The sequence below is a fragment of the Salmo salar genome, unplaced genomic scaffold (assembly GCF_965601325.2).
Source record: "Salmo salar unplaced genomic scaffold, fSalSal1 ptg000335l, whole genome shotgun sequence".
Taxonomy (NCBI): Eukaryota; Metazoa; Chordata; class Actinopteri; order Salmoniformes; family Salmonidae; genus Salmo; species Salmo salar.
In genome coordinates this window covers 42,501-55,056 of record NW_027675353.1, presented here as the reverse complement: position 1 = coordinate 55,056, position 12,556 = coordinate 42,501, and the positions used below count along the sequence as shown (strand labels likewise).

General features: G+C 43.5%; 1 protein-coding gene across 1 annotated transcript in view; it reads left to right on the top strand.

Moving 5' to 3' along the window:
• The first annotated feature begins 8,418 nt into the window (after nt 1-8,418).
• LOC145875757 (tripartite motif-containing protein 16-like) overlaps nt 8,419-12,556 on the top strand; it is an 11,168-nt gene continuing 7,030 nt past the window's right edge. The window contains exons 1-2 of the mRNA XM_082971577.1: nt 8,419-9,476; nt 9,909-10,004. Coding sequence (XP_082827703.1) covers nt 8,880-9,476; nt 9,909-10,004 — 693 coding nt within the window. The 5' untranslated portion in view covers nt 8,419-8,879. The remainder of the gene's footprint in view (nt 9,477-9,908; nt 10,005-12,556) is intronic.

The following is a 12,556-nucleotide window of genomic DNA, read 5'->3' as shown; positions in this document are numbered from 1 at the left end:
ATTGGCAGCAGGGAACTGGAAGGAAAGGCGGCCAAAGGAGGAATTGGCTTTGGAGGTGACCAGTGAAATATACCTGCTGGAGCGCATGCTACGGGTGGGTGCTGCTATTGTGACCAGTGAGCTGAGATAAGGCGTGGCTTTACCTAGCAAAGGCTTATAGATGACCTGGAGCCAGTGGGTTTGGCGACGAATATGAAGCGAGGGCCAGCCAACGAGAGCATACAGGTCGCAGTGATGGGTAGTATATCGGGCTTTGGTGACAAAACGGATGGCACTGTGATAGACTACATCCAATTTTCTGAGTAGAGTGTTGGAGGATATTTTGTAAATGACATCACCGAAGTCAAGGATCGGTAGGATAGTCAGTTTTACAAGGGTATGTTTGGCAGCATGAGTGAAGGATGCTTTGTTGCAGAGTTGTATGGCATTGAAGGTCGTTTGGAGGTTTGTTAACACAGTGTCCAAAGAAGGGCCAGATGTATACAGAATGGTGTCGTCTGCGTAGAGGTGGATCAGAGACTCACCAGCAGCAAGAGCGACATCATTGATGTATATAGAGAAAAGAGTTGGCCCGAGAATTGAACCCTGTGGCACCCCCATAGAGACTGCCAGAGGTCCGGACAACAGGCCCTCCGATTTGACACACTGAACTCTATCTGAGAAGTAGTTGGTGAACCAGGCGAGGCAATCATTTGAGAAACCAAGGCTGTTGAGTCTGCTGATAAGAATACGGTGATTGACAGAGTCGAAAGCCTTGGCCAGTTCGATGAAGACGGCTGCACAGTATTTTCTTTTATCAATGGCGGTTATGATATCGTTAAGGACCTTGAGCGTGGCTGAGGTGCACCCATGATCAGCTCTGAAACCAGATTGCATAGCGGAGAAGGTACAGTGGGATTCGAGATGGTCGGTGATCTGTTTATTAACTTGGCTTTCGAAGACTTTAGAAAGGCAGGGTAGGATAGATATAGGTCTTTAATAGTTTGGGTCTAGAGTGTCACCCACTTTGAAGAGGGGGATGACCGCGGCAGCTTTCCAGTCTTTAGCGATCTCAGACGATACGAAAGAGAGGTTGAACAGGCTAGTTATGTAGTTGTGTTTTCATGTTTTGAATGTTGTATTGCAGTAGGCCTAACCCTCACCAATTATTCTGGTGATGGAGAGAGACACCAGACAAGACACAGAGACATAAACAGAAGAATAGGATATGTGTGTGTGTGAGAGAGAGAGAGAGAGAGAGAGAGAGAGAGAGAGAGAGAGAGAGAGAGAGAGAGAGAGACTTTAATCAGTTTGGCTCATTGGACAGGTCAGAGTCTATGTTTGAAGTTGTTGAGTCATTTTTGGCAATACACTGGTGTTGTATTCATGGTTTTAGCTGTTGAAATTCCGTCCCGGACCCACCTACTGGCTATGAGCTAAGCCACCAATGTCTTCACATCCTAGGGGAGAGAGGAGCTGCTACCCCTGGGGAGAGAGGAGCTGCCTCCCCTGGGGAGAGAGGAGCTGCTACCCATGGGGAGATAGGAGCTGCTACCCCTGGGGAGAGAGGAGCTGCAACCCCTGGGGAGAGTGGAGCTGCTACCCCTGGGGAGAGAGAGGAGCTGCTACCCCTGGGGAGAGAGGAGCTGCAACCAGGAGAGACTGTGACCCTGCTCGGGAAGAGCTTAACGATTGGTGATTGTTGGGGCACGATTGGCAGGAGCTTCAGTGATGAAGACTGCTGAACTTGCTGATGTTTCACAATATGCCACGGCCGTCTCAGTCACCAGGTCTCAACACAACTGAACACCACCATCCCTCCAATAGACTTCCAGACAGTTGTAGAATGTTTGCCAAGGCTCATTGTAAGAGCTGTAAAGAGAGAGGGACTCGGAGAGAGAACAGGTAGAACCTGATATGTAAATGAGCAGAGCAAACGAAAGCAACTTTCGACGACCGAATGATCATTCAGACTCTGTTTCTATTGAGAGATAAAAGGTAAGACGACGATTGTCATGTGAATTAATATAGTTGATGATATTGTCATGTGTATTAATATAGTTGATGATATTGTTGTGTGTATTCATATAGTTGATGATATTGTTATGTGTATTAATATAGTTGATGGTATTGTTATGTGTATTAATATAGTTGATGATATTGTTATGTGTATTAATATAGTTGATGATATTGTTATGTGTATTAATATAGTTGGTGATATTGTTATGTGTATTCATATAGTTGATGATATTGTTGTGTGTATTCATAGTTGATGATATTGTTATGTGTATTAATATAGTTGATGGTATTGTTATGTGTATTAATATAGTTGATGATATTGTTATGTGTATTAATATAGTTGGTGATATTGTTGTGTGTATTAATATAGTTGATGATATTGTTATGTGTATTCATATAGTTGATGATATTGTTGTGTGTATTCATAGTTGATGATATTTCTGGTGGACAGTGTTATAATAGTCCTACTCTCCTTAAAATGTTTTTGATATAAATTAGATGCGTGGGGTGAATTCGTTCTGTGCCCATCTGTGTGCCCCAGGGGGATCGCTCCTACACTATCTACAATCTAAAAGGGTTCTTTGGCTGTCCCCATAGGAGAACCCTTTGTAGAACGCTTTTTTTGGTACTAGGTAGAACACTTTTGGGTTCCGTGAAGAACCCTTTCCACAGAGGGTTTTACATGGAAGCCAGAAGGGTTCTACCTGGAACCCCAAATAATCTCCTATGGGGACGGCCGGAGGACCCGTTTGGAACCCTTTATTCTAAGAGTGTACTGTATCATAGGTCTATAGACTTGTCTTCTCAAAACAGGCTTAAAACACAACAAGCAACAAACAAACATGTTCCCTTTATAATCTACAGTTAACTCTTTTCACTCAGGAAGGTATGTTGTGTGAAAGAGAGACAAAAATATTGTGGAGAGACTAACAACAACTTACACTTCCTCAAAACAGTTTGTGTGTATTCATTAGTGCCCACCGTAGCAAAACGTTTGGCAACAGAAACCGTTTAGGTCACATTGTACAGCGTTTAGAGTAAACGGTTTATGTTTTATTTAACATCTCAAAACTGTTGGCTGTGGAGTAAACTAATGAATACAACCCAGGTTGTTGCCTACGACTCGGCATGTTGATACCTGCCTCTTGCTGAAACCTGAACGTAGCCTGAGGGGTATACTATGATACAGGCTTGATATACTGGTTTTCTAAAGCTAGCCAGCTTCAGTTAGCTTCACATTCCAGCTCAGGCCTCACCCATCAGAATATACACAACAGAACAGAAAAAAATCGCAATGAAGTTTCAAGGTGAGAATCCTGCCAGGGATTATTGTAAAGTGTGTAGATAAATTAAATGTAATGTTAGTATAGTGAATGACAGTAAAACACTCCTAACAGTCTACTACTACTGAGACAGGTTGGTGTAATGTTAGTATAGTGAATGACAGTAAAACACTCCTAACAGTCTACTACTACTGAGACAGGTTGGTGTAATGTTAGTATAGTGAATGACAGTAAAACACTCCTAACAGTCTACTACTACTGAGACAGGTTGGTGTAATGTTAGTATAGTGAATGACAGTAAAACACTCCTAACAGTCTACTACTACTGAGACAGGTTGGTGTCAGTTTAATCATACAAAATGGAGCTGACTGGACGTGGTCAAGTCAAATTCAATATATCAATATTCATATATTATAGTTCTACATTTAACATTTCATATGATAATGTAATTGTATCATAGTTCCTCTATAGTGTAGTGATTCTCTACATTTCATATGATAATGTAATTGTATCATAGTTCCTCTATAGTGTAGTGATCCTCTACATTTCATATGATAATGTAATTGTATCATAGTTCCACTATAGTGTAGTGATCCTCTACATTTCATATGATAATGTATTTATATCATAGTTCCTCTATAGTGTAGTGATCCTCTACATTTCATATGATAATGTATTTATATCATAGTTCCTCTATAGTGTAGTGATTCTCTACATTTCATATGATAATGTAATTGAGCCACTTCACAATTCCAACTAAGTGACCCAATTGGTGCCAATGGCGCGATGCGGAGGTTGTTGGCCTTTTACATGTGAGACCTGGGTTCACTTCCCTGCCCAGCTGTTTGCTACATTGGTGTCAGAAGTGGTATGGTGTCTGTGAGAACATCAGAATGGACCGGATGTGTGAGGGGTCTGAGTAGTCGAAGCACGGGACTAATTAACATACTGATACTGGGTTAACCCTATTAATACTGACACTGGGTTAACCCTATTGATATTGATACTGGGTTAACACTATTGATACTGATACTGGGTTAACACTATTGATACTGATACTGGGTTAACCCTATTGATACTGATACTGGGTTAACACTATTGATACTGATACTGGGTTAACACTATTGATACTGATACTGGGTTAACCCTATTAATACTGATACTGGGTTAACACTATTGATACTGATACTGGGTTAACCCTATTAATACTGATACTGGGTTAACACTATTGATACTGATACTGGGTTAACCCTATTGATACTGATACTGGGTTAACCCTATTAATACTGATACTGGGTTAACACTATTGATATCCCGATACTGGGTTAAAACTATTGATATTGATACTGGGTTAACCCTATTGATACTGATACTGGGTTAACCCTATTGATACTGATACTGGGTTAACCCTATTAATACTGATACTGGGTTAACACTATTAATACTGATACTGGGTTAACACTATTAATACTGATACTGGGTTAACCCTATTAATACTGATACTGGGTTAACCCTATTTATACTGATACTGGGTTAACACTATTGATACTGATACTGGGTTAACCCTATTGATACTGATACTGGGTTAACACTATTAATACTGATACTGGGTTAACCCTATTGATATTGATACGGGGTTAACACTATTGATATTGATACTGGGTTAACACTATTGATACTGATACTGGGTTAACCCTATTGATACTGATACTGGGTTCACACTATTGATACTGATACTGGGTTAACCCTATTAATACTGATACTGGGTTAACCCTATTAATACTGATTCTGGGTTAACCCTATTGATACTGATACTGGGTTAACCCTATTAATACTGATACTGGGTTAACACTATTGATACCATAATGGGTTAACACTGTTGATATTGATACTGGGTTAACCCTATTGATACTGATACTGGGTTAACCCTATTGATATTGATACTGGGTTAACACTATTGATACTGATACTGGGTTAACACTATTGATACTGATACTGGGTTAACCCTATTAATACTGATACTGGGTTAACACTATTGATACCATAATGGGTTAACACTGTTGATATTGATACTGGGTTAACCCTATTGATACTGATACTGGGTTAACCCTATTGATATTGATACTGGGTTAACACTATTGATACTGATACTGGGTTAACACTATTGATACTGATACTGGGTTAACCCTATTGATACTGATACTGGGTTAACCCTATTGATACTGATACTGGGTTAACACTATTGATACTGGGTTAACCCTATTAATACTGATACTGGGTTAACACTATTGATTCCGATACTGGGTTAACACTGTTGATACTGATACTGGGTTAACACTATTGATACTGATACTGGGTTAACCCTATTGATACTGATACTGGGTTAACCCTATTGATACTGATACTGGGTTAACCCTATTGATACTGATACTGGGTTAACCCTATTGATACTGATACTGGGTTAACCCTGTTTATACTGATACTGGGTTAACCCTATTTATACTGATACTGGGTTAACCCTATTGATACTGATACTGGGTTAACAATATTGATACTGATACTGGGTACTGATACTGATAACCCTATTGATACTGATACTGGGTTAACCCTATTAATACTGATACTGGGTTAACCCTATTAATACTGATACTGGGTTAACCCTATTGATACTGATACTGGGTTAACACTATTTATACAGATACTGGGTTAACCCTATTGATACTGATACTGGGTTAACCCTATTGATACTGATACCGGGTTAACACTATTGATACTGATACTGGGTTAACCCTATTGATACTGATACTGGGTTAACACTATTTATACTGATACTGGGTTAACCCTATTAATACTGATACTGGGTTAACCCTATTAATACTGATACTGGGTTAACCCTATTGATACTGATACTGGGTTAACAGTATTTATACTGATACTGGGTTAACACTATTGATACTGATACTGGGTTAACACTATTTATACTGATACTGGATTAACCCTATTTATACTGATACTGGGTTAACACTATTAATACTGATACTGGGTTAACCCTATTGATACTGATACTGGGTTAACACTATTGATACTGATTCTGGGTTAACCCTATTGATACTGATACTGGGTTAACACTATTGATACTGATTCTGGGTTAACCCTATTGATACTGATACTGGGTTAACACTATTTATACTGATACATTTACATTACATTTAAGTCATTTAGCAGACGCTCTTATCCAGAGCGACTTACAAATTGGTGCATTCACCTTATGATATCCAGTGGAACAACCACTTTACAATAGTGCATCTAAATCTTTTAAGGGGGGGGGGGGGGGGGGGGTTAGAAGGATTACTTTATCCTATCCTAGGTATTCCTTAAAGAGGTGGGGTTTCAGGTGTCTCCGGAAGGTGGTGATTGACTCCGCTGTCCTGGCGTCGTGAGGGAGCTTGTTCCACCATTGGGGTGTCAGAGCAGCGAACAGTTTTGACTGGGCTGAGCGGGAACTGTGCTTCCTCAGAGGTAGGGGGGCCAGCAGGCCAGAGGTGGATGAACGCAGTGCCCTTGTTTGGGTGTAGGGCCTGATCAGAGCCTGAAGGTATGGAGGTGCCGTTCCCTTCACAGCTCCGTAGGCAATCACCATGGTCTTGTAGCGGATGCGAGCTTCAACTGGAAGCCAGTGGAAAGAGCGGAGGAGTGGGGTGACGTGAGAGAACTTGGGAAGGTTGAACACCAGACGGGCTGCGGCGTTCTGGATGAGTTGTAGGGGTTTAATGGCACAGGCAGGGAGCCCAGCCAACAGCGAGTTGCAGTAATCCAGACGGGAGATGACAAGTGCCTGGATTAGGACCTGCGCCGCTTCCTGTGTGAGGCAGGGTCGTACTCTGCGAATGTTGTAGAGCATGAACCTACAGGATCGGGTCACCGCCTTGATGTTAGTGGAGAACGACAGGGTGTTGTCCAGGATCACGCCAAGGTTCTTAGCACTCTGGGAGGAGGACACAAGGGAGTTGTCAACCGTGATGGCGAGATCATGGAACGGGCAGTCCTTCCCCGGGAGGAAGAGCAGCTCCGTCTTGCCGAGGTTCAGCTTGAGGTGGTGATCCGTCATCCACACTGATATGTCTGACAGACATGCAGAGATGCGATTCGCCGCCTGGTTATCAGAAGGGGGAAAGGAGAAGATTAATTGTGTGTCGTCTGCATAGCAATGATAGGAGAGACCATGTGAGGATATGACAGAGCCAAGTGACTTGGTGTATAGCGAGAATAGGAGAGGGCCTAGAACAGAGCCCTGGGGGACACCAGTGGTGAGAGCGCATGGTGCGGAGACAGATTCTCGCCACGCCACCTGGTAGGAGCGACCTGTCAGGTAGGACGCAATCCAAGCGTGGGCCGCGCCGGGGAGATGCCCAACTCGGAGAGGGTGGAGAGGAGGATCTGATGGTTCACAGTATCAAAGGCAGCAGATAGGTCTAGAAGGATGAGAGCAGAGGAGAGAGAGTTAGCTTTAGCAGAGCGGAGAGCCTCCGTGACACAGAGAAGAGCAGTCTCAGTTGAATGCCCAGTCTTGAAACCTGACTGATTAGGATCAAGAAGGTCATTCTGAGAGAGATAGCAGGAGAGCTGGCCAAGGACGGCACGTTCAAGAGTTTTAGAGAGAAAAGAAAGAAGGGATACTGGTCTGTAGTTGTTGACATCGGAGAGATCGAGTGTAGGTTTTTTCAGAAGGGGTGCAACTCTCGCTCTCTTGAAGACGGAAGGTACGTAGCCAGCGGTCAAGGATGAGTTGATGAGCGAGGTGAGGAAGGGGAGAAGGTCTCCGGAAATGGTCTGGAGAAGAGAGGAGGGGATAGGGTCAAGTGGGCAGGTTGTTGGGCGGCCGGCCGTCACAAGACGCAAGATTTCATCTGGAGAGAGAGGGGAGAAAGAGGTCAAAGCACAGGGTAGGGCAGTGTGAGCAGGACCAGCGGTGTCGTTTGACTTAGCAAACGAGGATCGGATATCGTCAACCTTCTTTTCAAAATGGTTGACGAAGTCATCCGCAGAGAGGGAGGAGGGGGGGGAGGGGGAGGAGGATTCAGAAGGGAGGAGAAGGTAGCAAAGAGCTTCCTAGGGTTAGAGGCAGATGCTTGGAATTTAGAGTGGTAGAAAGTGGCTTTAGCAGCAGAGACAGAAGAGGAGAATGTAGAGAGGAGGGAGTGAAAGGATGCCAGGTCCGCAGGGAGGCGAGTTTTCCTCCATTTCCGCTCGGCTGCCCGGAGCCCTGTTCTGTGATACTGTGTTAACACTATTGATACTGATACTGGGTTAACCCTATTGATACTGATACTGGGTTAACACTATTGATACTGATACTGGGTTAACACTATTTATATGTTAAGGGCTCTAACATTGGAACAAAACTATTTGTCTCCCTCTTGATGTTGCTTGCAGTTCCTCTCTCTCTTCCTGCATTCCTCTAACCCCTCCCTCCCTCTAACCCCACCCCTCTGGCAGAACCAGGAAATCCATCCCCCTTCACAAACTGTCTTCTGAGGAAACGAAACTGATCTGAGTCTCTGTCTCGTCTGTCTGTGTGAGAGTGAACAACCGTCCAAATGGCTCAACAGGGAGTTCTGCTGGACCAGGACCAGTTATGTTGTTCTGTCTGTCTGGATCTACTGAAGGAACCAGTCACCATCCCCTGTGGACACAGTTACTGTAGGAGCTGTATTGAGGGCTGCTGGGATCAGGATGTTCTGAAAGGGGTCTATAGCTGTCCTCAGTGCAGAGAGACCTTCACTCCAAGGCCTAATCTGAGGAAAAATAACATGTTGGCTGAGGTGGTGGAGAAACTGAAGAAGACAGGACTCCAGGCTGCTCCCCCTCCTGCTCTGTGCTATGCTGGACCTAGAGATGTGGCGTGTGATGTCTGCACTGGGACCAGAAAGCAGAAAGCCCTCATGTCCTGTCTGGTGTGTCTGGCCTCTTACTGTGAGACTCACCTCCAATCTCACTACGAATCTCCTGCTTTGAAGAAGCACAAGCTGGTCAAAGCCACCGCACAACTACAGGAGAAGATCTGCTCTCATCATGACAAACTGCTGGAGGTTTACTGTCGTACCGATCAGCAGGGTATCTGTTATCAGTGTGTGATGGATGAACATAAAGGCCATGATACAGTGTCAGCTGCAGCAGAGAGGACTGAGAAACAGGTAAGACCAGAACAACTTGTTGGTGACTGTCTGATAAACAAAGAATTAAAGATACAGTAGGAACTAAGGCTGTTTGAATATGAGATCATTCAAATGAAATGGATCCTCAGCAGAACAAATATGAACACAAACCTTGAGTATATTGATATGTTAACCCAGATTCTCTAAATGTATCACCATTTTATAATGTCAAACACTATTATCATTCTGAATGCCCTTTTATGAGTCCAAAGTTCAGTCTCAACCTGTTGATACATGTAGTCCTACCATAAAAACTATAATCATTCACATAGCAACAAATAAATATCATTTAGTAAATGGACCATCCATTTTTTAGACCTTCCTCTCTATGGACCCTATGTCACATTACTATACTATTGATCTACTGGACTAATAAAGCTTGATAGCTCATTGAAGAGTGATTCTCCACAGAGGCAGCTGGGGATGAGTCAGCAGAAGGTCCAGCAGAGATTCCAGGAGAGAGAGAAGGAGCTGAAGGAGCTCCAACAGGCTGTGGAGTCTCTCAAGGTGAGTATTGTTGACCAGAGGAGACACACCATTTCACCTGTCTCCTCCAGTCAGAGAGAGAGAGAGAGAGAGAGGTAGAGGGGCCCCTATCCAATCCCACTGACCCCACTGTTGGGAACAGAAAGTAGAGGAGGATGGGTCAAGGCTGAGGGATCCTGAGAGGATCCCTGTGAGTAGTAGATCTGTGACAGCACAGAGGGATGGGCCAACGAGGGATATATGCTTCAGTAAGGTTGGCTTCTTAGTGTTCATAGCAAATGGTTATCAACTGTACCGCAGAAATGGAATGTAAATCACAGAAAAAAAATATGTTTTGGTGGCAGCTGCAGAGAAGTATTTGGTCATAGTAGATTTGACTTCAGAAGAGTTCCAGGGTGTGTTGAGTGGTGGTGTCCCGTCCTCCCAGGCCGTTGGCCTGGTGCAGGAGCAGATAGGGTCAAAGTAGTGGAATGGGGGTAGTGGGTTTTAATGAGTGTAGGGTTAGTTGGCCTGGTGCAGGAGAAGATAGGGTCAAAGTAGTGGAATGGGGTAGTGGGTTTTAATGAGTGTAGGGTTAGTTGGCCTGGTGCAGGAGCAGATAGGGTCAAAGTAGTGGAATGGGGTAGTGGGTTTTAATGAGTGTAGGGTTAGTTGGCCTGGTGCAGGAGCAGATAGGGTCAAAGTAGTGGAATGGGGTAGTGGGTTTTAATGAGTGTAGGGTTAGTTGGCCTGGTGCAGGAGCAGATAGGGTCAAAGTAGTGGAATGGGGTAGTGGGTTTTAATGAGTGTAGGGTTAGTTGGCATGGTGTTGTCATTAGCTTATTGGGTTGAAAGGCTGTGAGGTTGAGCATCCCACTGCTACTGTTCTAGATGACTGTTGGGAATATACTAGTAGACAAGGCAGTGGTTTTGGTTGGACAGTTGGAAAGCTTGCTGATGAGAGTAGTTTCAGGGAGTTGGAGGTTGGCCCTTTCTGTGGTGATAGGGGATGTTCCTCCATGGTTACTCCCAGATCCTGTTGTTGAGCTAACCTTGGTAGACAAAAGGAAAGATTGGGTCAGAAGTCAGTGATAAAGGGAAACTGGTTGACAATTACATTGGTAGAAGTTGTTATGCTTTTTTACCTCTTTTCACAGATGGATCCAAGGGCCCAGATAGTGGGCCCACAGGAGCAGGTGTTTACCTTCCTGAATGTGATGTGCAGATATGTAGAAGACTAACAGATGAACTGTCAGTGAACTCAGTTGAACTGTTGGTGATAATAGTTGTCCTCCAGTGGGTGGAGGACGTACAGCCTGTTAGAATTATAGTATCCTCAGATTCTCTGTCTGTATTGAATAGTTTATCATCTGGTAAATCTATTAGGAGTGACCTACTATTGGAGGTATTAATGTTATTATGGAGAATTGAGAGAATGGGTCTAGTAGTGAGATTCTGCTGGGTCCCAGCACATTCAGGTGTGGAATGGAATGAAATTGTAGACTAATTAGCTAAAATAACTTTAAAACAAGATATAATATATATTAATGTTCCACTGGGTAGAGGTGAGGACAAATGTGAGATCAGAGACATTTTGATAGATGTGTGGCAGAAGAGATGGGACTCTGAGCACAAGGGACGGCATTTATATGCCCTCCAAAGAAAGGTCGGTGGACCAAGGTTCAAAGGTCAGATTAGGAAGGAAGAGGTGGTGTTTCCTCGATTGTGTTTAGGACATTTAGATTTGGGGGATGGGGGAGGGTCTATTAGAAGTTAGTAGGGATCTTTTTTATTTTCTCAGAAGTACTGAGTTAGGTAGGAGGATTTAGAAATGGTGTAAACCGTGATTGAACACACTCTAGCACAGTAGGAGGCGCCATGCTCCTTTAACGTTGGTTTGAGTACCGCCATTATACCATAGAAGAAGAAGAAGTTGGTAACGTGAGGTTTTGTCGTTCGTAAAGAGTGCAGCTATTCTTTTGCCTATTTTCCAAATGTATTTTGTCATGGTGGGAGGGTTTGTTTATCGGTTTCCTCTGTTTATCGGTTAGAGTTGAGGAGGGAGTAGGGTAGTTTGATGTCCTCAACCGAGTGGAGAAGAAACGCTGTCTCTTCAGGTGCGTTGTGGAGAATGGTGTGGAGGAATTATTGATCCTGGTCGGTGAACAGGTGGGAGAGGAACATATACACTCTGTATCCAGAATGAACAAGGCGGTGGTTGTGGTAATGTAAAAGGTGAGTCTTGTTGCCAGGCTAGTTACCAGTATGATTTATGTGAGGGGTTGTGTTGGTGCTGATTTCGACAAGAGTAGTGGTGTCTAATCTGCCTCCGTTTATTACCACCGAACAGATCCGTAAAGAGTTGGTTCGTTTTGCTAAATGTGGAAGTGTTTTTCTGAACGAAATTCAAGGTTAAACAGGGGAGGGGTGGTACACAGGGTTTGTTAGCACAGAGGAGCCCAGTGATATAATATTATATATATATAATATTACTATATGTCCCAGCTGTTTGCTGTGGTTTTGAAGTAATTCTCTTCCAGCCCGCGTTAACCTTGTAGGTTTACCTCAGGTAACTTATTATTAACTATCCTTGT